This window comes from Pan troglodytes, chromosome 5 (genome assembly GCF_028858775.2).
Source record: "Pan troglodytes isolate AG18354 chromosome 5, NHGRI_mPanTro3-v2.0_pri, whole genome shotgun sequence".
Classification (NCBI taxonomy): domain Eukaryota; kingdom Metazoa; phylum Chordata; class Mammalia; order Primates; family Hominidae; genus Pan; species Pan troglodytes.
In genome coordinates, this window is record NC_072403.2 from 40,877,257 (window position 1) to 40,902,101 (window position 24,845).

Consider the following 24,845-nt stretch of genomic DNA (forward strand, 5'->3'; position numbering starts at 1 on the left):
CGAATCATACAATATTATAGGCCTGCTACTTAGGCACTAGACAGCTCATGGGGATAGCAGACCCCCATTTACATGCTCAACCGAATCATACAGTTGCAAGCTGTTTTAGAAATCATCACTGATAAAACCGGTCAAGCCTTGACTATTCTGGCCCGGCAAGAAACTCAGATGAGAAATGCTGTCTATCAAAATAGATTGGCTCTCGACTACTTGCTAGCAGCTGAAAGAGAGGTCTATAAAAAATTTAACCTTACTAATTACTGTCTACACATAGATAATCAAAGGCAAGTAGTTAAAGACATAGTTAAAAATATGACAGAACTGGCACATGTGCCCGTACAAGTGTAGCATGGATTCGACCCTGAGGCCATGTTTAGAAATTGGTTCCCAGCACTAGAAAGATTTAAAACTCTTATAATAAGAGTTATAATAGTAATAGGAACCTGCTTACTGCTCCCTTGTTTGCTACCTGTACTTCTTCAAGTGATAAAAAGCCTCATCGCTACCTTAGTTCACCAAAATGCTTCAGCACAAGTGTACTATATGAATCACTATCGATCTATTGCACAAGAAGACAGAAGTGGCGAAAATAAGAGTGAGAACTCCCACTAATAAAAAGTGAGAGTCTCAAAGAGGGGAAATGAGGGAAGAGAGACCCTCTCATATTGTTTTATATTGTTTTATACTCAGAAAAGGAAAGAGAAGCAAAACTAAAGGCAGGTAGCCCGGCACCTAGGAACCAGACCCGAAACCAAGGAACCAGACCTGAAATCAGGCCTGGGCCTGCCTGACCTAAGCCTGGTAGTTAAAATTCCACCCTTGACCTAGCAACTGATGTTATCTATAGATTATAGAAAGACATTGTAAAACTTCCCGGTCTGTTCTGTTTCACTCTAACCACCGGTGCATGCAGCCCCTGTCACGTACCCCTGTTTGCTCAGTCCATCACGACCCTCTCACACGGACCCCCCCTTAGAGTTGTGAGCCCTTAAAAGGGACAGGAATTGCTCACTCGGGGAGCTCGGATTTTAAGACACTAGCCTGCTGATGCTCCCAGCTGATTAAAGCCACTCCTTTCACTATCTTGGTGTCTGAGGGGTTTTGTCCGCAGCTGGTCCTGCTACAGTGAGATGGGAAATTTTTTAAATTACATTTTTAGGCTGGGTGCAGTGGCTTACTCCTGTAATCCCAGCACTTTGGGAGGCCGAGGCGGGTGAATCACTTGAGCCCAGGAGCTGGAGACCAGCCAGAACAACATAGCAAGACCCCCATCTCTAAAATAAAATTTTTTTAATTTTTAAAAATTACATTTTTATATTATCTTATTAGTATATGCTCACTGAGGAAGAAAAAAACATTTCAAGCAATACAGAAATGAATATAAATAAAATGCTAAGGTTCTTCTCACCTCCCTGTTACTCATAGTTGCTAGAGGTGATCATTATTTGAAAACGTGGTAGGCTGGGCGTGGTGGCTCACACCTGTAATCCCAGTACTTTGGGAGGCCAAGGAAGGAGGCTTACTTGAAGCCAGGGGTTCAAGACCAACCTGGCAACATAGTGAGACCCCATCTCTGCAAAAAAAAAAAATTTTTTTAAGTAACTGCCTTTTAATAGCAAAATAATACCATCCTAATCTAACCATAGAGTTAAAAAAGAAAGAAAGTGTGGTGTATATGATTCAGACCATTTGTTATCTTTATACAAAAGTGACTATGTGAAATTCTTTGTTTGTATTTAAGCTAACGTGGGATTATATTTTACAAACTTTTTGTGAACTTGCATTTTGTATTTGCCTTGTCTATAGAGCACAGATACAATTTTATCTTGGTCCTTAAAATCTAGCTAAATATCCCATAACTCATTTTTTCCTTCTCCAGGATTTCTGTTATAAATTATGCTTCTGTGGACATTCTGTACATGTGTTCTTAAATACTTATAAAAGTATGTCTCTAAAAAAGATTGATAGAAAGTAGAATTAGCGGGTCAGAGTGTATGTGCATGTCTAGATCTAATGGGTGGAGCTAAATTGCCCTCCCTTAATGGTGAAGAGAAGTGTGCTCTTCTCCATACCTTCCCAACATGGTGTATTATCAGTCTTTAATGTTTTCCACCATGTTAAGCAACAAACATGCTATTTGTCATTGAAACTGAGCAACTTACCTTATTGATTAGTGTTATATGTTTAGTCTATGAGTTGCCTGTTTTTTTCTATTTTTCTACATAGAAATTAGTGGTAGTAGAAACACTTTGTGTAAATACCTATAATATTTGGCCAAAGTAGTACTCAGAGGAAAGTTTATATTCTTAAACTCATTTGTTAAACAACAAGAAAGATTAAAATTTAACCAAAAGAAAGTAGCAGAGAGTAACTAATAGATTGTTAGGGAATTATTGAGATAAAAGCAGATAGTATATTGCTGATATTTTATGTTATGTGTGCTACACCTTAGTGAAAGAAAGAAAAGTAAAAGTAAAGAAGTAAAGAAACCAAAAAGAGAGACTTGATCATTAAAATGAATTTGTATTTTTTTAAAGATTTCTGACAATTTTGATCAAGAAAGAGGAAAAAAACGCTACATGTGAGGATGCTATAAAGAATATTGTTGGCCGGGCATGGTGGCTCATGCCTGTAATCCCAGCACTTTGGGAGCCCAAGGTGGGTGGATCACTTGAGGTCAGGAGTTTGAGACCAGCCTGGCCAACATGGCGAAACCCCACCTCTATTAAAAATACAAGAATTAGGCCGGGCGTGGTGGCTCATGCCTGTAATCCCAGCACTTTGGGAGGCCGAGGCAGGCGGATCACAAGGACAAGAGATTGAGACCATCCTGGCTAACATGGTGAAACCCTGTTTCTACTAAAAATACAAAAAATTAGCCGGGTGTGGTGGCACGTGCCTGTAGTCCCAGCTACTCAGGAGGCTGAGGCAGGAGAATCGCTTGAACCCGGGAGGCAGAGGTTGCAGTGAGCCAAGGTCACGCCACTGCACTCCAGCCTGGGTGACAGAGAGAGACTCTGTCTTAAAAAAAAAAAACAAAACAAAACAAAACACAAGAATTAGGCAGGCGTGATATCACACACCTGTAATCCCAGCTACTCAGGAGGCTGAGGCTGAGAATCGCTTGAACCCAGGAGGCGCCTCTTTTTTGAGACTCTGTCTCAAAAAAAAAAAAAAAGAATATTCTTAATTGTACATTTTAAAATAACTAAAAGAGTGTAATTGGATTGTTTGTAACACAAAGGATAAATGCTAGAGAGGATGGATGCCCCACTCTCCATGATGTAATTATTCCTCATTGTATGCTTGTATCAAAACATCTCGGCCAGGCGTGGTGGCTCACGCCTGTAATCCCAGCACTTTGGAAGGCCGAGGCGGGTGGATCAGGAGATCAGGAGATGGAGACCATCCTAGCTAACAAAGTGAAACCCCGTCTCTACTAAAAATACAAAAAATTTAGCTGGGCATGGTAATGGGCGCATGTAGTCCCAGCTACTCGGGAAGCTGAGGCAGGAGAATGGCATGAACCCGCGAGGCGGAGCTTGCAGTGAGCCAAGATCGCACCACTGCACTCCAGCCTGGGTGACAGAGCGAGACTCCGTCTCAAAAAACAAACAAAACAAAAAACAAAAACAAAAATCTCAGGTACCCTACTATGTACCCACAAAAATTTAAATTAAAAAAAGTTTTTAAATTAAAACTTCAAAAAAGAATATAGCCAGGCACAGTGGCTCACACCTGTAATCCCAGCTCTTAGGGATGCAGAGACGGGAGGATAGCTTGAGCCTAGGAGTTTGAGACCTGGCTGGGCAATATAGTGAGACCCTGTTCTCCACAAAAAAGAATAGAATAAAGACAAAAAAGAATATATAACCTCAAATTAAGAGATTTTAAAAATTAATAATGAGATGATTTATAGGAATAAGTTTTATGTGGTTAATCAGAGTTGCTGCCATCCCCTGGGAGCATTTAGAATTGTTTTGGGGGAGTTTTGGTCCATCACAATGACTGGTTAAGGTGGGATTGCTACTGGCATTTTGCGCCTGGGGACCAGGAATGCTAAGCATCCTGTACTATGCAGGACAGTCCTTCACAGTGAGTAATTTTCCTACCCAGAAATGCCATTTGTGCCTATAGAAAAAACAAAAGCTGGCAGAAGTGGAAAGCCTTAATAGATCTATGAAGTAGAAAGCCCATCCTCCAAAAAGACACAAGGCCCATGTGATTTTATGGTAGTTTTATTTAACTGGGTATTCCGGTTGAATTATTTCAAAAGTAGAAAAAGTCTTCTGAAATCATCATACAGGGCAAGCATAACCAAGAGCAGTGATTGCGGTTTTGTATAGCATAGTCATTTATTTCTCTTTCATGTTTAACTCTTTGCTCGCTGGATGTTCTGGACATATTACCACTCGGAGAAATAGTGGACAACTTTCCAGGTTTGATAGTAAATGGGAATGTAGCCAAGAACTCTAAAAGCCATCTTGTTCTCTGTGATGCTTTTCTGTAGCATCCACTAATAGTGCTTGGGTCCAGGTGAAGTGGTACTTAACAGAGGACAATCATGAATGATTATCTGAAGACAGTGATACATGTGGACTTTCTGGCATGCAGTTACACTTCAGAGGTTTTTGAGATTAAGTCAGTATTTCTGAGAGCTACGCATTTGAGTCTGTGCACAGTTTGTGCATGAGTATGAAGACCTTAATCCTTCCAAAGGGGAGGAAACGGTTTTTAGCTTCTCCCTCTACTCCTACATCAGAGTACCAATTCCTTAGCCTTTGGGGAATTCTAGAGTGTAAATCTTGGCTTTTCCCTTTGCCAGTTTTGGATTGTTTTCTCAGGTGTGCTTCCGTCTGTAGTCCCACTTTTACTGTTGGTTTAATGAGATTTCAGGAAGAAGAGAAAATAGGTACCTGTGTTCGATCTATCATCTTTACCAAGAAGTCCAGGCTAGATTTTCAAAATAAATACCCAGGAGTATGTTTGGATGCTTTTTCCAAAGGGAAAACATATCAATGAGACAGTTTGACAATTAAGCCTTATCTTCAGCAGCTTCCTCTTCTCTCGCCATTTTTTTTTTAAATAGACAGGGGTCTTGCTCCATTGCTAGGTTGGGGCACAGTGGCACAGTCATAGCTCCCTGCAGCATCAAGCTCCTGGGCTCAAGCAATCCTCCCTCCTGCCTTAGCCCCCTGAATAGCTAGACTAAAGGCATGTGCCACCATGCCCAGCTAAAAGTGTTTTTTAGAGATGGGTTCTCACTGTATTGTCCAGGCTAGTCTCAAGCTCCTGGCCTCAAGCAATCCCACCTCAACCTCCCATGTAGCTGGGGTCACAGGCACAAGCCACTGCACTGGACTTTTCTCACCTTCTTGCATTAGAGGAACTCCTGCACAAAGTCCTGCTGAATAACTGTCTTCTTATTATTAATTTAGGTTTCTGAGTTGGAATAGTTCAATTTTCTTTCCATTGTGGAACAAGTCCAAGCCTTATGAACTGTGCTTCTAAGTTTTCCTCCACCATTTGTATTGACAGCCATTTATATACATGTATATTATGCATTTATATATATGAGACATATGTAAAGTAACTGAAAGATGACAGAATACGTTAAATTCATATAAAAGTGATTTTGGTGTCCAAAAGAGGGATAAATTATGTCAGTGTAAGAGATCATGGATGGCTTTATTAACGAAATCACACTTGAGCTGAACCTCTAGATAGAGTTATACCTGATAGGCAGAAGTAAGGAAGGAGAGAGCATTGCAGGCAGGAGGAGTGGCATAGACAACAGTGAGATGATGGGAGGAGATAGAGAGAACATGTCTGGAGAATGGTAAGAGTAATCCGGTTTGGCTGGAACAAAGGGAACTTGTCATAGAGCATTGGATCTCCACCGTCACTGTTTATTCCCGAGACAATGCAGTGTTGTTGAGGCTTTTTGAATCCGGCGACAGGACAGGAGCCACACTTCACAAATATACAATTGTGAACTCTTAGATTGGTTAGACTGGGAGAGACTGGAGGCGGGAATGCCCTAAAGTCAAGAGACTTCACAGAGTCTCTCCAAGGTAATTGGAGCCCAGACTAGAGGGGGAGTAGGAAGTTATAGGAAGGGAGGTATGAATGGGAGAGGTATAGAAGAAGCAGAATTAACAGGACCATGGAACAAAATGTATAGGAATGAGGAGAGAAATTTGAGGATGATTCTGAGGTTTGAGCTTGGTTAATTGAGAAAATAATGTACAACTAACAGAAATAGAGAATTGAGGGAGGGGGCATGTTTGAGGGATGATGTTAAGTCCGGTTTCAAATGTGTTAAGTTTGAGGTGTTTTAGGTACCAGAGAACATCCAAGTGAAGATACTTCATAAACACTTGGAAATATGAGTCTGATGAGAGATGTGAAGATTAGAAATACAGATTTAGGAGTCATCCAAGTTGAGGTGATTCTTAACGTTAAAGAGAATCCAGGCTGGGCGCGGTGGATCTTGCCTGTAATCCCAGCACTTTGGGAGGTTGAGGTGGGTGGATCACTTGAGGCCAAGAGTTCAAGACCAGTCTGGTCAACATGGTGAAACCCCATCTCTTCTAAAAATATGAAAATTTACTGGGTGTGGTGGTGCAAGCCTATAATCCCAGTTACTTGGGAGGCTGAGTCATGAGTCATTTGAACCTGGGAAGCAGAGGTTGCAGTGAACCAAGATCACACCACTGCACTCCAGCCTGGGTGACAAGAGCAAGACTCTGTCTAAAAAAAAAAAAAAAAAATCCATTGCTGAGAGACGAGAGAGATTGAAGAGGTCCAAAACAGAACTTAGCCTGGGCAACATAGTGAGATCTTGTCTCTACGAAAATAAAAAATTTTTAAAAATTAGCTGGGTGTGGTGGTGTGCACCCGTAGTCCTAGCTACTTGGAGGCTGAGGTGGAAGAACTGCTTGAGCCCAGGAGGTCAAGCCTGCTGAACTCCAGCCTGGGCGACAGAGTGAGACCCTATCTCCAAAATAATAATAATAATTTTTTTTTTAAAGAGTAAGCTTATGTTTAGAGGCACAAGGGGAAAGAAACATAGGAAGATAACTGGGATAATGCAATATCTTAGGAGCTAAGGCTGAATGTGACAGAAAACCCTCAATAACTGTGGTTGAACAAGATAGAAGTAAAGAGTGCTGGGCTCAACAACAGTTCATGACCATTAAGGACCCAGTCCCTTTCTGCCATCTCATGGTTCAAGATGGCTATCCAAGTTCAAGGCATCAGCATGGGAAGGAAGAAAGGGGAGAATGGCACTTCAAAGATAGTTCCCAAAAGTTACACATGCCACTTTCACTTATAACCCACTGGCCAGAACTTGGTCATGTGTTTACACCTAGCTACAAAGGAGGTGGGAAATAATTGTCTTTATTCTAGGTGGCTGTGAACCTGTCTAAAAGTCCCATAACCAAGGAAGGAAGGGGAGAGTGAGTACTGGGGGCAATGGACAAACAGTATCCATTGATCTAGAAAGAGCTAGAAGGATGAAAACTAGAAAAAGGGTTAGGCAGTTAGAAGGCCATTGGTAAAGCCTAAATGGGGTCTAATTTCTAAGGTAGGAGAGAAGTGATGAAATTACCCCCCAATTTTTACATGGTGTTGAGAGTAGTCATTAAAAAAATTTGATCTGTCTTCTCGGGAAATTGGTGTGATTGTCCTCCAAAAAGTGCAGGTGCTGTGGGTAAAGACGATGGCTTAAAGAGAGCAGAAGAGATGAGGAAATCGATCTTACATAGTTTTCAAGAGATGAATGAAAAGCTCACTGGGCCTGGTAATCAAGCTGGCATTTGAATTATTGCTCTAGCACTTACTGGATGGTGACTATTATTTAGGGAATCATTTAACCTCTTTAAGCCTCAGTTTCTACATGTAGAAGGGATACTAATTCTTACCTCATGGTTGTGGTGAATATTAAAAAGAAAATGCTTGGCATAGTGTCTGGCACAGAAGGAGTAGTACTCAATAAGTAGTAGCTGTTGGAAGCCAGCTGAGTTAGGTGAATTGGTAGAGGAGTCAAGTCAGTTGTTTCTTGAGTATTTAAAAGGGCTCAACATTCCAGCAACTGGAGAAGAGAAAGCAAATGGCTATGAATACCCACTACAAGAACTGGCAGAAGATCAAGGGGAGCAAAGACAGCAAATGTGCTATTAAATTAGGCATGGTTAGAAATCGTGGCTGGTTGGAAGCTGATCCAGGCAAAGCTGGTATATTGAAAACTAGGGAAGTTTGGGGGCCAGAGGTCAGAGGTCCAATGACAGGTAGAGAACAGACGCTTTAGGAGTTCAAGAAGAAGGGGGAGATGTAATGAGGTAATTAAGACCAAGTCAATGTGAAACAGTCTGAAGTCCCAAAGCTGGGCTATACCTATGGGCCCCAAGGTGAGTACAGATGGCTCCTAATCTGAAGATTCTCCACTGTGCTGTTACATGTAATCCCAAACCAAACTTATAGGAATACTGACCTTCCCTGGCATTTGAGTTTTATTCTGCCTCGTTAAAAGGGCTACTCAGAATAAATCAGTCTCCTTTGCAGAGTCGGGAGAAGGGAAACCAGCCTCTCTGTGCAGTGTTAGCATGATGAGCTAAGAGTTCAGAAATGACTGTAAATGAAAAATGGTGATAATGATAGCAGCTATCATTTACTGAATGCTTCCCACGGGCCAGCTGCCATGCTGATTTCCTTTATGTTGATTATGTCATTGTATATCTTGTGACAGATCTTCAGGGTAGGGGCTATTTTTGTCCCTGTTTCAGAGCTGAGGAAGAAAAGGTTAGGTATTGGAGCTGAGACTTAAACCCTAGTGTGGCTGAATCCAAAGCCTGTACTTTTAACCATGAGGCTAAAACCATTTCATCAAAAGCCTTTCTGCTATTCATGCTCTTAACATCATAGAACTGGCAGGGACTATAGAGAGGTCATTTAATCACAGATTCAAACTAGCCTAAATCCCAAAGCTCTGGAGAATGCATCCCAGGCATTCATTTTTTGAAAGAGACCTAGAGAGGAAAAGTCACGGGGCTGGAACTAAAACATGGGCTTCTTGAATCCCTGTCTAGCTCTTATTCTATTTCTCAGGTTGCCGTGGACCAAAATGAACTCTCAGTCTATTTGTCTTATCAAATTGCAGTCTTCAGCAAGTGTCTGAATAACTTGGTCAGGACCTTCCTTCCAGGAAGAGCCTGGTGACCCTCTGAAAGCAGCCATGTACTTGGGAGTTCTCCTGCACACCCATGGTTTTTGATGCTCACTATAGTGACTAGGCAGCTGGAGGATTCCAATCCTAATGATACGGAGAACACAAAACAATATGAGACACTGGGTCCCCCAGCCTTCTTCTCTGGGCCTGAGGGGAGATTTGAATTAGCAACTCCTCACATGAGCTGCATTCTTCAGCTTTAATTTAAGTGGGCAGAGGTGAATGAAAATGTGTAAATGTTGAAGTGTTATTATTCAAAAGCCCTTGAGATCCCATAGCTCATCGTAGTAATTAAAATGCAGCACAGAAGACCCCTTGCTTCAGTAGCTCACAGGGTATAAGGAAAATGAATGAGGATCACAAGTTGATGGGATTGGGAATTACCATGCTGGTGTGCCATATCAATATGACACAGCTGGCCTCGATGTATGGGTAGCATAAGAAACAGGCCTCCCTCCCTGTGTGCCACTATCTCCTTGTTTCTCTCCTAGAAGGGCAGACTGTGGGGAGGGCAGAGCTCGGGGAACATGGGAAGTAGTGTAGGAGAAAGGCCTAAGGGTCTCTTCTGCAACTTCACTAGTCCCTGGGCGTGAGGTTTGTTGCCCAGGGTGGTCTCTAACTCCTGAGCTCAAGTGATCCTCCTCTCTCAGCCTCCCAAAGTGCTGGGATTACAGGCATGTGCTGCCACACCTGGCCCTTCTCTGCCTTTTCTAATGTATTTTTACTTCTCTGTAAGCCTGACAAGGTCTTATTTCTCCTTCAGTGCTCAGCTCGAAAGCTACCACTTCTGAGAAGCCTTCTGGTTCGAAGTAATCAGGCTTTCCTTTTTGTCTGCCAAGCATATGATTTATGCCTGTCTTAAAGCATCTGTTGAGGCAGACTTGGTGTCTTTATTTTTTTTATTTTTTATTTTTTGGTGAGACAAGGTCTCGCTGTGTCTCCCAGGCTGGAGTGCAGTGGCATGATCACAGCTCACTGCAGCCTTGAATTCCTGGACTCAAATTATCCTCCCATCTCAACCTCCCAAGTACCTGGGACAGCAGGTGTGCACCACCACACCCAGCTAATTTTTAAATTGTTTATAGAGATGAGGTCTCGCCATGTTGCCCAAGCTGATCTTGAACTCATGAGCTCAAGCAACCCTCCCACCACAGGCTCCCAAAGCGTTGGGATTACAGGCGTGAGCCACCACACCCGGCCTCTTTATCCTCATATCCACCTGGGTGCCTCCTGAGGACAGACACTTCATACATTTGTCCATGGGATGAGTGGTTACAGTGACAGTTCTGGGGCCTGTCTCAGAGTTTCTCACTTCAGCCCTCTCACCATATTACCTTCTGTCCCTTCCTTCTGCTGTTCAGAGTTATAAGGATGGTGAAGGTAATGAATGCTTGTGAAGTGCTTTATATCTTACAGAGTACTTTCATGTACCTTATCTTTGATGATCCTTGTGACAGACCTGTGAGGAACGGAGAAGTAGTTGGTCTCATCTGTGAACAAAGTGTGTTGTAACGGACCCTGTGTGGAGGATAATAACAATTTCAACATCTATTGAGAGCGTGGCATGTGCTAGACACGGTTCTTAATGCATTACACGTATAATTTAATTACCGCAACAATCCCCCAATTAAGATCCCAGAATTGCACAAAGAAGTGATTTGCTTAAAAACTGCTTCTTGATCAGTATATTCTATTGTTAGCACCTTGTCCCTAAGAGACCTTATATTATCCTTACTTTGCAGAAGGAAGAAACCATTGAGTAATTCTTTTCCCACCCATTGATCTGCCAAAAAAAACTCATCTTGGTCTTGGATGTAGTTTTTAATGGGAACAAGAACACCAGCCTTAGGGTCTTGGATCTCGGCAAGCTTTTCAGATACCAAAGTGTCTTTCTTAGGAATTGCCTGGCTAAGTCATATGATTATAAGAATTTCTTTCCATCATTTCTTATATTCCACAAAATATTGGTGGATTGTGGTTTCTCTAATAGGATTATGACCCTCCGAGATTCTTCCTCCACATATTTCCTTCCTCCGTAAGTTTCCATTCTTTCCTTCTACCCACTTCCTTCCCCTTGGCATGTGTCTGGTATTGAGCCCTTGGCATCTGTCTCTCTTTCATCATTGATAGCTAGCATGAATGGGTGGCTGTTTCACAGGGCCTGCATTGTTGGCTCCCACAGCAGCAGTTCGAACATTCTCTGTGGCCTGGGTTCTGAGGTCCACCCAGGCAGTGTGAGCCAGGCTGGCCCCCAGTTCTGAGCTGTGGTGTTTCCTTTCATTGTTGGTGCCTTAGCTCCCAGTTGTTAAATATGAAGCTGGAAGTTGATACAAAGCAGTAGAAGCCTGTGCTCCTTTTACCAAAGTCATCTTGCATTCAAATATAGTCAGAGGGACATTGTACCTTGGGCCAGGATCTGTAGGAAGTCGGCTATTAGAATGTGGTCCCAGAGATGGCAAATTTTACAGCCTGATTAACTCTCCCCATCAGCTTCTCCTAGGAAGTACTATTGACCTGAACCACATTAAATGGTCATGTGTCATCCTCACTGTAGCCCCACCATGCAACATCACTGGGTAGCTTTGTTCTGGCTGCCAGTTGTTATATGTAATATTCATAGCCATGAGTCGTGGCTTCCTGGGGCCTTGGTTAAGCTATATGAAACTCTTACATAATCAGCATTCCTTCTTCCCTAGAGAAAGGATTCAAGTTTTTCAGGGTTTGTTCATTGCTCAGGACCTGACCTTTAAGTTGAGTTGAGGTGTGAAAGTCCCAAAGTGGTCAAGTTTGAAAGTCCCAAAGTGGTCAAGTGTAGAGGAGGGGCCCAACACAGTGGCTCACGCCTATAATCCAGCACTTTGGGAGGCCAAGGCAGGCAGATCACTTGAGGTGAGGAGTTTGAGACCAGCCTGGCCAACATGGCAAAACCCCGTCTCTACTAAAAATACAATAAAATTAGCTGGGCGTGGTGGCACACACCTGTACTCCCAGCCACTCAGGAGGCTGAGATGGGAGAATCGCTTGAACCCAGGAGGCAGAGGTTGCAGTGAGCCAAGAGTGTGCAACTGCATTCCAGCCTGGGCAACAGAGCAAGACTTGGTCTCAAAAAAAAAATAAAGAAGTGTAGAGGAGAGAGATGCCAAAGTTGGTGCTTCTGTGCTCCTGTGGATAAGTAATCAGAGCCATAAAGTGGAGCTAATTGGCTGCCCCTGGCCACTTCTCTAGACTCGTGAAAAGCTGAACAGACTGTGGAGACTGAACTGCTCTTCTGGAGCTGGGAGGGGAGAGGGGGCGATGGGAGAACTGTATCCCTGCTCAGACCTCAGCGAGTTGGGCTCACTGTGAGAGCTGGTTGTTGAGACATTTCTTAAAGGCTGTTTTGAAAAAACCACTGTTGCAGGAGAGTAGCGTCATGTGTGGGCATTGGAGACTGTGTTTTAGTACATTGTGTTTATAAAGCACTGCTCATTTTGCACCCCTCCTCACCTGGCTACCCTCTCCAATTGCAGAACTGAACCTCAAGAAGGGGCTTTGGGCCTTCCGGTGTGCTGATGAGGGAGAGTGGGTGCTGTGTAGACAGCAACAGGAGAGGTACCCAGGCAGGCGTCTCACATCCCTAAGGGGGAGAAGTGTGCCATCATGACATGGTGGAGACATGGATTCTCATCACTATCATGACATTAAAGGGATTTTTAAGTATCATGCAGCCCAGCCCAGTCACTTTAGACACTGAGGCCCAATAAGATGAAATCACTGCCAAGGCCACACAGCTAGAGAACAGCTCAGCCAGGACCAGAGCCAGATCTTCAGGCTCCTAGGTTGAAGTCTTCTCCTGCACCACCTGGGATAACCACTAAGACTCCTCATCTGTAAACATAGTTGACCCTTTTGGTTCTAAGATTCTCTGAGCTCATGAATAGTTGTTGAGAGTTTTGAGCAAACTAGGGAATTGTTTGGTATAGGTGCAATAGATCCCACGTATAGAGAAGATTAAGTTGAATATTATGGAATGTGAGCTAGTGCTGGACATAGTGTTATTTACTCTGATGATGTGGGTTAAAATCTTTAATGGGACTGAGTTCATGCAAGGAAAGCCCCTGGGTGTGCCAGTGTAGTGCTGATGTTAGATTCTGATTTGGCCAATTATTTATGCTACTTCAGGGCGAGGTATTTGAGTGTACAGTAGTAGCTGGCCTCATGAGCTAGTAGTGTCAGATTTCTAGGATGTTAGGGAAGTCTCGAGAGAACTGCAAATGTCTCCTGGCATTGACAAATTAGACCATTTTGTTTTCAGTGGATCAACTAAGGTTAAACTTAAACAAATATGAGCAGCTGGGAGATTTTGGAAGAAGCAAGATGTGCACATTCTCAAAAAAAAAAAAAAAAAAAAAGAGAGAGAGAAAGAAAAGTCTGTGCTCCCTGAGGAAGGAAGGATGAGGCGTGGAACTCGGAATGGCCCCCTCCGAGGAAGGAAACAGTTATTTCTCTGCCATTTTGTTTCTGTTAAGGAATTCCAGAAGTTGCAGGTTGTGGATCATGACCTCTTTTTTTTTTTTTTTTTCTGTTGCTGCTTGCCAGAGGAAGGGAGGGCGGGTGGCCTTTAAATAACACTTTGGCCTTTATGGAAATGTATCAGATGTTCCAGGAGTGGGTCTCCCTGCTCGCGCTTGCTCACTGGTGCTCTTGCTTTTGCTTCATGTTCACTCACTCTGTCCTGACTTGTGTCCTTTCTCTAGGTTATAGTTAACACTCTTCTCGCCTTATATAGCAAGGTCTGGTCGTTAATGTTAACAGAAATCTAACAACAGGAAAGGCTGCCAGATAGCATTAATCAGGCCAGTGTTTGAAATTTCATAAATGCTCTGACTTTGGGTACAAATTGAACATTAAGAACAATATGAAAACTGTCTTCCTTCCTCTCTCTTCTTCTCTCCTCTCCCCCTCCCCAGCCTATCCAGTTTCTCTCTCTGTTTCTCTGTGAATTCCTCTGCTTTGCCATATGCTTGCTGCATTGGAACTTTGTTGATTTTTGCCACGTTTAATTTTTTATTTCTCTGTCTCTCCGTCCACTCCAAGACCACAGGCGGAGCAGCAGCAGCCGGAGCCAGGACTCTGCGGAGGGGCAGGACGGGCAGGTCCCAGAGCAGTTCTCAGGCCTCCTCCACGGCTCCTCCCCGGTGTGCGAGGTGGGGCAGGACCCTTTCCAGCTGCTCTGTACCGCTGGCCAGAGCCATCCAGACGGGTCCCCCCAGCAGGGCGCCTGCCACAAGGCCAGCATGCAGCTGGAGGAGACGGGTGTGCATGCTCCTGGAGCCTCCCAGCCCAGTGCCCTGGACCAGAGCAAGAGGGTGGGCTACCTCGCAGGCCTGCCCACCACCAACAGCCGTTCGCACCCTGAAACTTTGACTCACACAGCATCTCCGCACCCTGGTGGTGCTGAGGAAGGAGACCGGAGTGGGGCCAGGAGCCGAGCCCCTCCCACTAGCAAACCCAAAGCTGAACTCAAACTCAGCCGCAGCTTGTCCAAGTCTGACTCTGATCTCCTGACCTGCTCACCCACAGAGGACGCTACCATGGGGAGTCGGAGTGAGTCCTTATCCAACTGCAGCATTGGGAAGAAAAGGCTAGAGAAGTCACCCTCCTTCGCCTCGGAGTGGGATGAGGTAAGGCCGACATGACGTCACAGGGAGCTGGGCTGGCCAGGCTGGCCGCAGCCCACCACAGCTCCCGTGAGTGCCAACTCTCAGGCCCAGGATCTGGGCAAGGTTGCTCTGGTTCCTTCACTCCGTAACTAATGTATTTCTGACAATTGTAAGAAGAGGCGAGCCTCAGGTAGTCTGGATCACAGAGGACAGGTCCTTAATGGTTAAATTAGAGGGTGGAGGCCCCAGCAGAGCAGGGCTGAGGGAGGGGCACTTTCTAGAAATGACATGCTGTTTGGAAATATTTGGATCCCATCAGCCCCATTGAGAGAATCATGCTCACCCTGGAGATGCTTAAGAGCTGGAGTACTTCCTATGAGTCCTTCAGGAGGAAAAGAGAAGATCCAGGGTTAGTTGAGAGGTGTGAGGGGTGTTTAGGGGAGGACAGGGTAAGTCTGGGGGGAAAGCTGCTGAAAGGGGGCTTTTCTTTTTTTTATATATAATTTCAACTTTTATGGTAGATTCAGGGGGTACATGTGCAAGTTTGTTACATGGGTATATTGCATGATGCTGAGGTTTGGGGTACGATTGATCTCATCACCCAGGTAGTAGACATAGTACCCAATCGTTAGTTTTTCAGCCCTTGCCCCCACTCCCTCCCCTCTCCAGTAGTCCCCAGTGTCTATTGTTGTGTCTTTATGTCCATGAGTACCCAATGTTTAAGGGAGAACATGCTGCACTGTTTGGTTTTCTGTTCCTGTGTTAATTCACTCAGGATAATGGCCTCCAGCTGCATCCATGTTGCCTGAAAAGGACACGAGCTCATTCTTTTTTATAGCTGCAAGAGGAAGGCTTTTCTATTCCCTGCTTCTCCATGGTTATTCTTACTGTGCTGTCCTGGAAGGCCAAATACTTCTTCCAGCAGAAGGGTCCTGCCCATCCCACATTCCCAGATTGGTCAGGCAGAAGAGGGCTAAGTGGTTCAGGAAATGAAGATTAGGGAGTAGAAAACATTGGGAGTCAGAGGCCCAGTTTTCTTTCATAGCCATTATTAGTTGGAAATATGTACCAATTTCTCTGTGACCTATGGCATGTCTCGCTGAGCAGAAGAATGTGTTTCTCAAAGATAGGTAAACACCATGGGAATGTTAAAGTACCACCCTTGCAAGCTTCTTACTGAGTGGAAGCTGCCTTTGAAGTGGACTGGGTCTGTCTCTGAGGAATAATTTCAAGAACTCCATTTAGCTCTCCAAGAGGAGGGGAACACTACAGCTGACATGTCCATTTGAACAATCTGTACACTTAATGCCCTACCCAACTCTAGGTAGGTGCTGGAAAGTTATGTAAACCAAAGCCAATCCATTTCCAGTGAAGGAACTGGGTTGGGGGTGGGGGCTGTGCTTCCAGCGCTACCTCCAGATAAGGTATAAGATGAAGCTTAAGATTCTGATTAGGCAGAGACAGAGGAATCCTGTGCAAAAGATTTTCATTGCTTAGTAAACAAAGATTTGGTGAGCCTGTGCTAGATGCCTGGCCACTCGTGGAAAATCACTATGAGTGAGATAGCTCTGGGGGAGGGGGGTGCCAGGAGATTACACACTGGAGTGTGTATATTTGTAGGAATGTATGCTCTACCTTTGTTTTTTAAAACAGAGTTTTACTAATTTACAGTCAGCTATAGGAAAACTTCAAGATAAATTTAAGAGGAGGGTGAAGGTAAGTGCAGTGTGCTCTGAAATGGCCATAGAGGTCAAGAGAGAAAAACATCAGTGACTCTTACCCAGGTCTGAGATTTTTAAAAAATCAGTGGGTGGGGGAGTGGAGACAGGAGGTGTGAGAGGGTGGAAAGAGATTCAGGAAAGACCACTAGAGCAATGGGATTTGACATGGAATTAAAAGACCGAGTCTTATGCTTAAAACCAGATTGAAGCTGGTGGGACGAGGAGAGGTGGGTGGAGAGAGCGGCATGAGCAGAGGCATGGAGCCAGAAAAGTTCAGGTCATTTGGTTTTTCTAGGGTGCTGACCGTGTGTAAGGGCAGAATGAGAAATAAGAGTAGAAAGCGAGATTTGCACCAGGTAGTGAGAGGGCCTCGAGCATCAGGCCAAGAGATGAGTACAGCCAGCCCTCCATATCCATGGTTTTCTGCATCTGCGGATTTAGCCAACTGTGGATAGAAATATTTGGGGGAAAAAATAACAAAACAACAATAAAAAATAATGCAAATAAAAATACAGTGTAACAATTACTTACATATAGCATTTACATTGTATTAGGTATTATAAGTAAACTAGAGATGATTTAGAATATACAAGATGTGTGTAGGTTATATGCAATGTTATTTCATGTCAGGGACTTGAACATCCACAGGTTTTGATATCCAAATGGTGTTCTGGAACCAATCCCTAGTGGATACTGAGGGATGACTCCTGGATATGCTATCAAGGCAGTATCTCAGAATCCTTTAAACGGGCTGGAAGACAGCTTTACCAGTCTAATGAATCACCTCTTCTTTATGGCTCCTTCTGAGCGTATCCCAAACCAGAGAGGTCAGCAGTGCTGGGCGATTCTTCACAGGATATTTATGTCCTGTTAATATGTAGCATTTCTGGGCAGCCTTATGGGCTCCACTGTTTCCTCCTGGCCAAGAAATACAAAATCACCTGGGCAAAGCTGGGCTTAATTGAGGTTGGCTGTGTGGGCTCGTAAGCCAGTGTCTCTTTGCATCGAGAGGAGTTTCATTTGCTGATATCACCTGTGCAGATAAAGGTTGCAGGTGCTTACAATGGCCCAGGGATCTAGATCTATCCAAGATCTAGGTGCTGTGGGCCAGTTCTCTAGTGTGACTGAAATGCAAAAGCCCTGCTACATTTTAAATTTGAAAAAACTTAAAGGCAATTGAGGTCTTATTGGAAAGAATTCAGAAGATCAAGGTTTGCTTACATCCTAAACATTAACAGGGCCCTTTATGTGTAACCCTTCAATGTTGTTTCTTAGTGATACTGTACTTGGTTTCTGTGGATATCACTCTGTAAAGAGAAACTCCAAAAGTGTTTCCCCCAGTGATTGGCCCTAAACCCAGGGCCTTGGCAGGCTTTCCTGGAATAGGGCATTAGTTAATGGCTGCTCCCCACCCTATCCCTGACCAGTGCCTGTAGCCGGCTTTGCCATATCCTGTTCTTGCTGATTTTTTTCTTTGTTGTCCTTGGACCCCCGGGAGGTGGGGAACTCTGCTCTGAAGGCTCTGAAGGTGCTTGGGCCTAGCTCACCTCTTCACTGTGAGACCTGGGGAGGGAGAAGGAAGGCTGTCGGGTGGGAGCCCCTCAGGCTGCTCCTGGAAAGAAGTGCAGGACCACAGATGGGCTCAGGTTCAGGAGTCAGCAGATCCAGCTTCAAGCCCCAGCTCCACCATCTCCACCTCGGTGCATGGACTACCTCAGTAAGTTCACTGTTATTATTCTTATTTGTGAAACTGAGGCAGTTAGATCTGTGTTTCAGAGTGTTTTACCAATTAGAGATGTGTTTAACTGCCTAGCACAGTTCCTAGCATGCATAAAGTGTTGACTAAATGGTAGATATTAATGTTACTATCTTGCTTGGAGCTGCAGAGAATGGGAACTGAGGACTAGAGTGTGTTCAGACCTTATGAAATGCAGAGCTCAGGCCGGGTGCGGTGGCTCACACCTGTAATCCCAGCACTTTGGGAGGCCAAGGCAGGTGGATTACCTGAGGTCAGGAGTTCGAGACCAGCCTGGCCAACATGGTGAAACCCCCTCTCTACTAAAAATACAAAAACTAGCCGGGTATGGTAGAATGTGTCAGTAGTCCCACCCACTCAGCAGGCTGAGGCAAGAGAATTGCTTGAACCCAGGAGGCGGAGGTTGCAGTGAGCGGAGATCACACCACTGCACCTCAGCCTGAGCGACAGAGTGAGACTCTGTCTAAAAAAAAAAAAAAAAAAAAAAACCAGAGCTCTTTGCAGGAGGTTCTTTGTTGTTTGGTGGTAGCAGAGTCACGGGGAACCACTGGAGTTCAAACCCTTCAACTGGTGATCCTCCTGCACAGCTCTGCCTCACTGCAGGGATGGGAGAGCCCACCCAGCCTGAGAAAGTCGGGCAGGTCCCTTCCCCACTGTTCTCATTTGAGAAATTAATGAGCTTTCTGTTGAACTCCCTGAGAGGAGAAGAGAGGTTGGAGAGAAATCTACAGCCTTCTCTACAATTTGTTTTTCAAATATATTCTTCCACATAATGGCCAGCAAATGGCTGGTTGGTTGAGATGATGTTCTCCAGTTGGGGAACATGTATGGCTAATAGATTTGGGAGTCATTTTCTCCAAATACAGACTGCTCCTTATTGTGGGTTAATGCAGCCCTGTTGAACTACCCTGAGCAACATGACTTCTGAAAGATGGCCTGGTTAAGGTAAACCTCTGTGATCATATCTGTTAATGACACTAGCATTCTCCCTATTTTCTATTGTATTTTTGGTGACAAAGAAGTCATAGAGTTTGCCTTTAAAAGAGCTCAGCCTAAGAGGAGATCTGAATCCAAACTTCAGTAGTTATTTTCTGTGTTCTCCAGTCAAGTCAAAGCACTCTTTGTTGTCTTAATGATGCTTGGGACATAATAGAGGGCAAACTGAGAAGGTGTACATAAATAAAATTTTAAAAATATATAGATAAGGAGTGGGAAATTCACCCACATCCCTCCATGCATACTTAACCTCTGTTAACATTCAATACATATCCAAATTCGGAGTCTTAGTGTATTTACTGATTATGATTTGCTTTTCTTACCTAATAACTGCACGTTGTGGATATCTTACCATGGCAGCATCAATAAGACCTGGATTCAGATCGTCATTCTAAAAATGCTGAGTATTCTCTTGTATGGCTATATCATAAGGTTGGTTAGTTTGTTGTTGTTGAAACTTCTCCAACCATTAGATACTGCACAGGGCATTTTCCACCTGCCCTTCAGGTCCAGTTCCTACCCTTTTCTATCTGCTTATGTGTCGTGCATTAATAGGCCAAGGGGTTGTTGGATTGGTTTTGTCCCTCTACTGAAAGCCACCACTCCTGGGAGGGACCTTCTCCCAATAGCTGTTCTCTCTGGGTTCTAGTAAACAGTCCTTCCCTTTGACCCTTCTGACCTAAGGCTCCTCACTGTGACTAGCTCCCCTCCCTGCACCTTACCCAAACCTGTGTAAATAATCCCATTACTAAGTTCCTTCAGGTGCACAATTTGTGCCGTCTTTTCCTGCAGGGACCCTGAGTGATACAGCAGTTTTTGGCACTGTTTCTATCAACTCTGAGCAAGCATAGATGGCTGTATGCTGGAGCAGTAAACATGACTCTAGCATGTAAATTGTAAATTAATCTTCATTTGCAAATGAACTGAAAGGCTTAGATATTCAGGGTGCTGGGAAGCAGGAGAAATTCATCATTTAACTGGAAGCACCAGAGCTGTGGCAGTAGAGTCATGGCGGGACCAGCATTTAGAAAGTTTCTTTCACTCTTTGACTGAATATTGGTTGAAAGGAGTGCAGCTGAAACTGTAACCAAAGGAGGCATTATGCCTCCAGGAAAATCTCAGGGAGAAGTATCACAAGCAGCAGTGGTAGCTGTTGCATCAGGCTCTAAAGGAAAGGGTAGAGAGATTCGACCAATTAGCGTGGAAGTTGGAGACAAATTTCTTCTCCCAGAATATAGAGGCACCAAAGTAGTTCTAGGTGACAGGATTATTTCTTATTTAGAGATGGTGACATTCTTGGAAAGAATGCAGACAGAAATAAATCACTATTGAAATGGCATCACGTGAAGCTGCTCCTTCCACTGAAGTCCTAAAATATTTCATAATATAAATAATTTCCATGTCTTTCTTTATAATAAACTAAATTTCTAAATTTTATTTTAAACTTTCTTTATAATAAACTAATGATATATAAAGTGATGGCATCCAGTGTCTCTAAAACTTTGTTTTTCTGCACTGATATAGACATCTCCAAATAAAAATATGTAAATTTAACAAAATTAAAAATCCAAAACTTTAAGCCTTTCCCACTTCCTACTATAAGAAAGAAACCTGTTCTCCCTTCATCAAGCTGGCAGTGTCCTCAGCATCTCAGCTGTGTGCTCCTGCGGCAGAGTCTCCTTTTGGTATGTCTTCATCCTCTGTCTCTTGCACAGTGTGATGTACCCACAGCACACACACACAGCACCAATTAACATCTGAGATAAATACCTTGTAGGAAGAACAAAAATGGCTTTCTGGTCATATTGTGGTTTGAATGGATAAAAAGTTTGTGATGACCAGATTAGCCTCTCACCTGCCTTTGAATGGGATTGAAGTTTATGAAAGAGAAAACCACAGAAGGCTGTTTGTCTACTTAGCATAAACATTGGAGTCATTTAAAACTTGGCTAAAGGCTTAAATGATAAATTTGTGTTTTGTAATCAGCTTTCATAAATATTAAATAAGTGGGAGATGGGTGAAGAGCAGGGACATGCTTTGTATGCATTTTGTATAAGATGAGAATAATTTCTGGCACAGGATTTTGGGAATGTCCTGGCTTTGTCTGAAATGGTAGCTGAGGAAACCCTTGGCTCTTGAATCCTTTTCCTGAGAAGTGAAGTGGCAGCAACTGGGAGGGCACCCTTTCAGGCCAAGTCCAGAAGTGGCCTCGCCGCCTCGCCCTTTCCAGCTCTGTCCCATTAGAGGCATGATGTCATCAAGAGACAAGCTGATTGGTTCAACTCCATAGAGGCTTTGGCTGCTTTTAACCCTTGGGGGTTAGGTGTGCAAAAAGAAGAATGTAAAATAAGGAGATTTGCATTTCCACTGATGATGACTAAATTTCCCACGCCATATTCTGCAATGTGCATTGTTCCTCTTTATGTAAACAAGCATGCTGTGTAGTCTTTTGTGCTGAGCAAAGCCCTCCCGCCCTGAACAAGAATGTGACACTCCTACCTCTGGGGAAAGATTAGGACCTGGAGTGTCTATTTAAGTTGTTTCCAAGTATACAGAGTAGTCACAACTGTTATCCTAGATGAAACACCCTTTATATTTCCATTGGCTTTAGGTGGTCTGGTAATATTGAGGTAATTTGTTCATATTTTTAAAATAATCTCATTTATTTTATAGGCAGCCCTAAATAAACAGTTTTGGCCTTTCTATCAAAGTGATTTTTGTTAGCCTAGATTATATATGTGTATACACACACACACACACACACATCGCATATATATATGCGGTGTGTGTGTGTGTGTGTGTATATTTATGTATGTTTATATGCATTTCCATGGCCTTGATGCTAACAGGAGAAACTCCACGGTGTTGTGAATGAGCGGCAGTTAGTCCTGGCTCTGCAATTGACTGGTGATGAGAAAACTGGTGTGTTCAGCACCTCTCTCTCCCACTTGCTGGTCCCTTGCTGCCATCATGTCTCTAACTGGACAGGTGCTGGAAAGCGGGGTTGGGGGAGTGGGGGAATGCGCCCTCCCTGCTGCTGCCACTTCGCTTCCCACCAATGCATTTCCCCATTGCTGCTGTCCCTGTTACTCATCTGTTTCCCTTTTTCTTTTTCCCTTTGCTCTTTCTCCCCTTTTCTTCTATGCTTTTTTGTCTTTTTTTCTTCCTCCCTACTTTTCTCATTCATTTTTCCTTTTCATTCTTACTTTTACAGGTGGAGTTAAGGATAGGCTTCTCTTCTAGCCTCTCAGCCCTCTGCACCAGAGGGATTTTGCTTTTATTTTTTCTTTTTAACATTTTTTCCAGGGTTGACCCACATTTCTATTCTGCACCAGCATTTCTGCCACTCGTGGTATCCGCAGGCCACCACACCCACCGCCAGCCCCAGTCCCCCACTAAACAGCCTGGTTCCCTTTAGCTGCAGCAAGAGGGCACCATCAAGCACCAGGGAGGGAGCTGGGGTATTTGCAAAATCACCAGCAAAAGGAGAATTTTCCTTTTCTCCCTTTTTTGTTTTGTTACAAACTGAAAGCTTGGGCGACAATGAATGTAGGTGAATATAGATGAGAGGAATTTGACCTTTATTCCAGTCCATACAAATGCTGAGAATCACAGAAGGAAACATTTTCTGGGATATTCTTTTTATACTTTGGTTCTGGTTTTGTATCTTGTTTTTCTAGTAAAGTATCAGTAGGATACAGAGTGCGTGATTTTGTATGACTTTGGGAATAATAGTTCATTTTATATTATTCTAAGCAATTGTGTCTAAGAACAAGTAGAGGTATTTTACATAATCAGTAATAGTATAAAATTGAAGTATATTTGTATTACAGTTACACGTTCGCTAATTTGTTGAGCACCTGCTCTGTTCCAGGTAGGCGTAAGTGCTGGGGATACAGCAATGAACAAAACAGACAAATCCTCTTGCCCTCATGGAGCTGGCATTCTAGAAAGCTAGAGGGGAATGAGAATTTAAAAAGAATGAATAGGTAAAAATCGTAGTATGTAGTTGATGATAGGAGTGGTTATGAGAACAATACAGCTAAGAACAGGATTAGAGGGTGCGGTGGGAGGATTGCTGCCGTTAGGTGAGTCAGCCAAGGAAGGCCCCTTTGAGGACGTGAGGGAGCAAGCTGTGCGTGCTTGGGGTGGGGAGGGAGAAGCATGAGTGGTTATTGGGCTACTTTCTCTTAATTAATTTCTCCTGTAAGAGAAATTTAAAATCCTACCCTACACTTAATATTGTCTTAAAAATATACCTTATAACTTGACTTTTACTTTTAACTTCCTTTTTCTTTAGTCATGATTGCTACCTGTTACCTTTCTCATCTTGGTTTTTTTCCTTGATTTCTTTATTTTAAGCCGTTGGGTGCATGCTTTTAAACATGCACATATCCACATTTTTAAAAAGCTATTGAACTAGAATGAAATCATAATTTCTCAAACTTGATCATTGTTCTTGTTGTCATCCTAGGCAAGGATGTTGGGTGAGTTCTGGCAGAGGGGCTGGGTTATAGGTCATTGTCTTAGGAAATGCCTTTCCATGAGCTCATTGCATACTCAAGGCAGAAATAAAATCTGAAAACCAGGATCACGAAGCAAAGGGAAGAGAATTCAAAATTACTAAGACCAGAAGATGGCCAGAAATCTCAGAAATGGGAGATCCAGTGAGGGAGGCCAACTGACTGGCTGTTCATGGAGGCAGGGAAGGTGTGTTGAGGGTATGCCACCACCACTTGGAACACAGAAATGGTGCTGATGTCCTAAAAGAGCACTCACCACAAATAATTTGCCCCGATGAATCTTAAATACATCCTCTCAGGAGCCAGGCCCATAGGTAATTACAACCAGTAAGAGAGGGAGATGCTGGTGGCCTCAGACATTCTCTGATCCTGGGTGGACTTAGGGGACGTCAGGGTAGAGGGAGCTTCTTAGAGACCAGATATGAAGGTGGTCTGTGTGTATGCATGCACGCATGTGTGTGTATATATCCCAGAGAAGTTTAATTTGTTTAGAGATACGCTGTGTGGTCAGAGTGGCAGCCAGACGGTGGGGGATAGGCTTTTTATTATGTAAGACTCTGAGAAAACAATTAATCTGGACCTCATTTGCACTTCCTTTGAAATGTGTGACCCTCAGAAACAACACAGGCTCTTTTCCTGACCCCAGTGTTATGCCAGCATCCTCAAAGATGTGCTCTCTGATCTCAGCTCTGTGAGATGAGATCAGATCATGGACGACTACCCTCCCTGCCTAGGGCTCCTTTATCCTGCTTTCTTCTCCATAGATGTTCCCTTTTGATGCTACCAGGTGAGTAGCCAGTGGGTAAGAAGAATGTCTGTGGCCTGTAGCTGCTGGGCAGGGCCAAGATGCTGAGCGAATCTTTCCCAGGTATCCTACTCTTGCTCACAAGCTCTAATGACCCAGTCTCTGGCGCCACAGGGCCCACCTGTCCATAACTCAAGGCAGCCTGTTTATTTGCCTGGACAGGTGGAAAA

At 43.7% G+C, this 24,845-nt stretch overlaps 1 protein-coding gene and 1 pseudogene across 11 annotated transcripts in view; both read left to right on the forward strand.

Moving 5' to 3' along the window:
• ANKS1A (ankyrin repeat and sterile alpha motif domain containing 1A) overlaps nt 1-24,845 on the forward strand; it is a 202,741-nt gene that overhangs the window by 114,459 nt on the left and 63,437 nt on the right. For all 11 annotated transcript variants that reach the window (XM_518420.8, XM_024357155.3, XM_063812380.1 and 8 more), the window contains one exon: nt 14,309-14,895. In XM_518420.8, coding sequence (XP_518420.3) covers nt 14,309-14,895 — 587 coding nt within the window. The remainder of the gene's footprint in view (nt 1-14,308; nt 14,896-24,845) is intronic.
• Nucleotides 20,262-20,814, forward strand: LOC134810195 (10 kDa heat shock protein, mitochondrial-like; annotated as a pseudogene).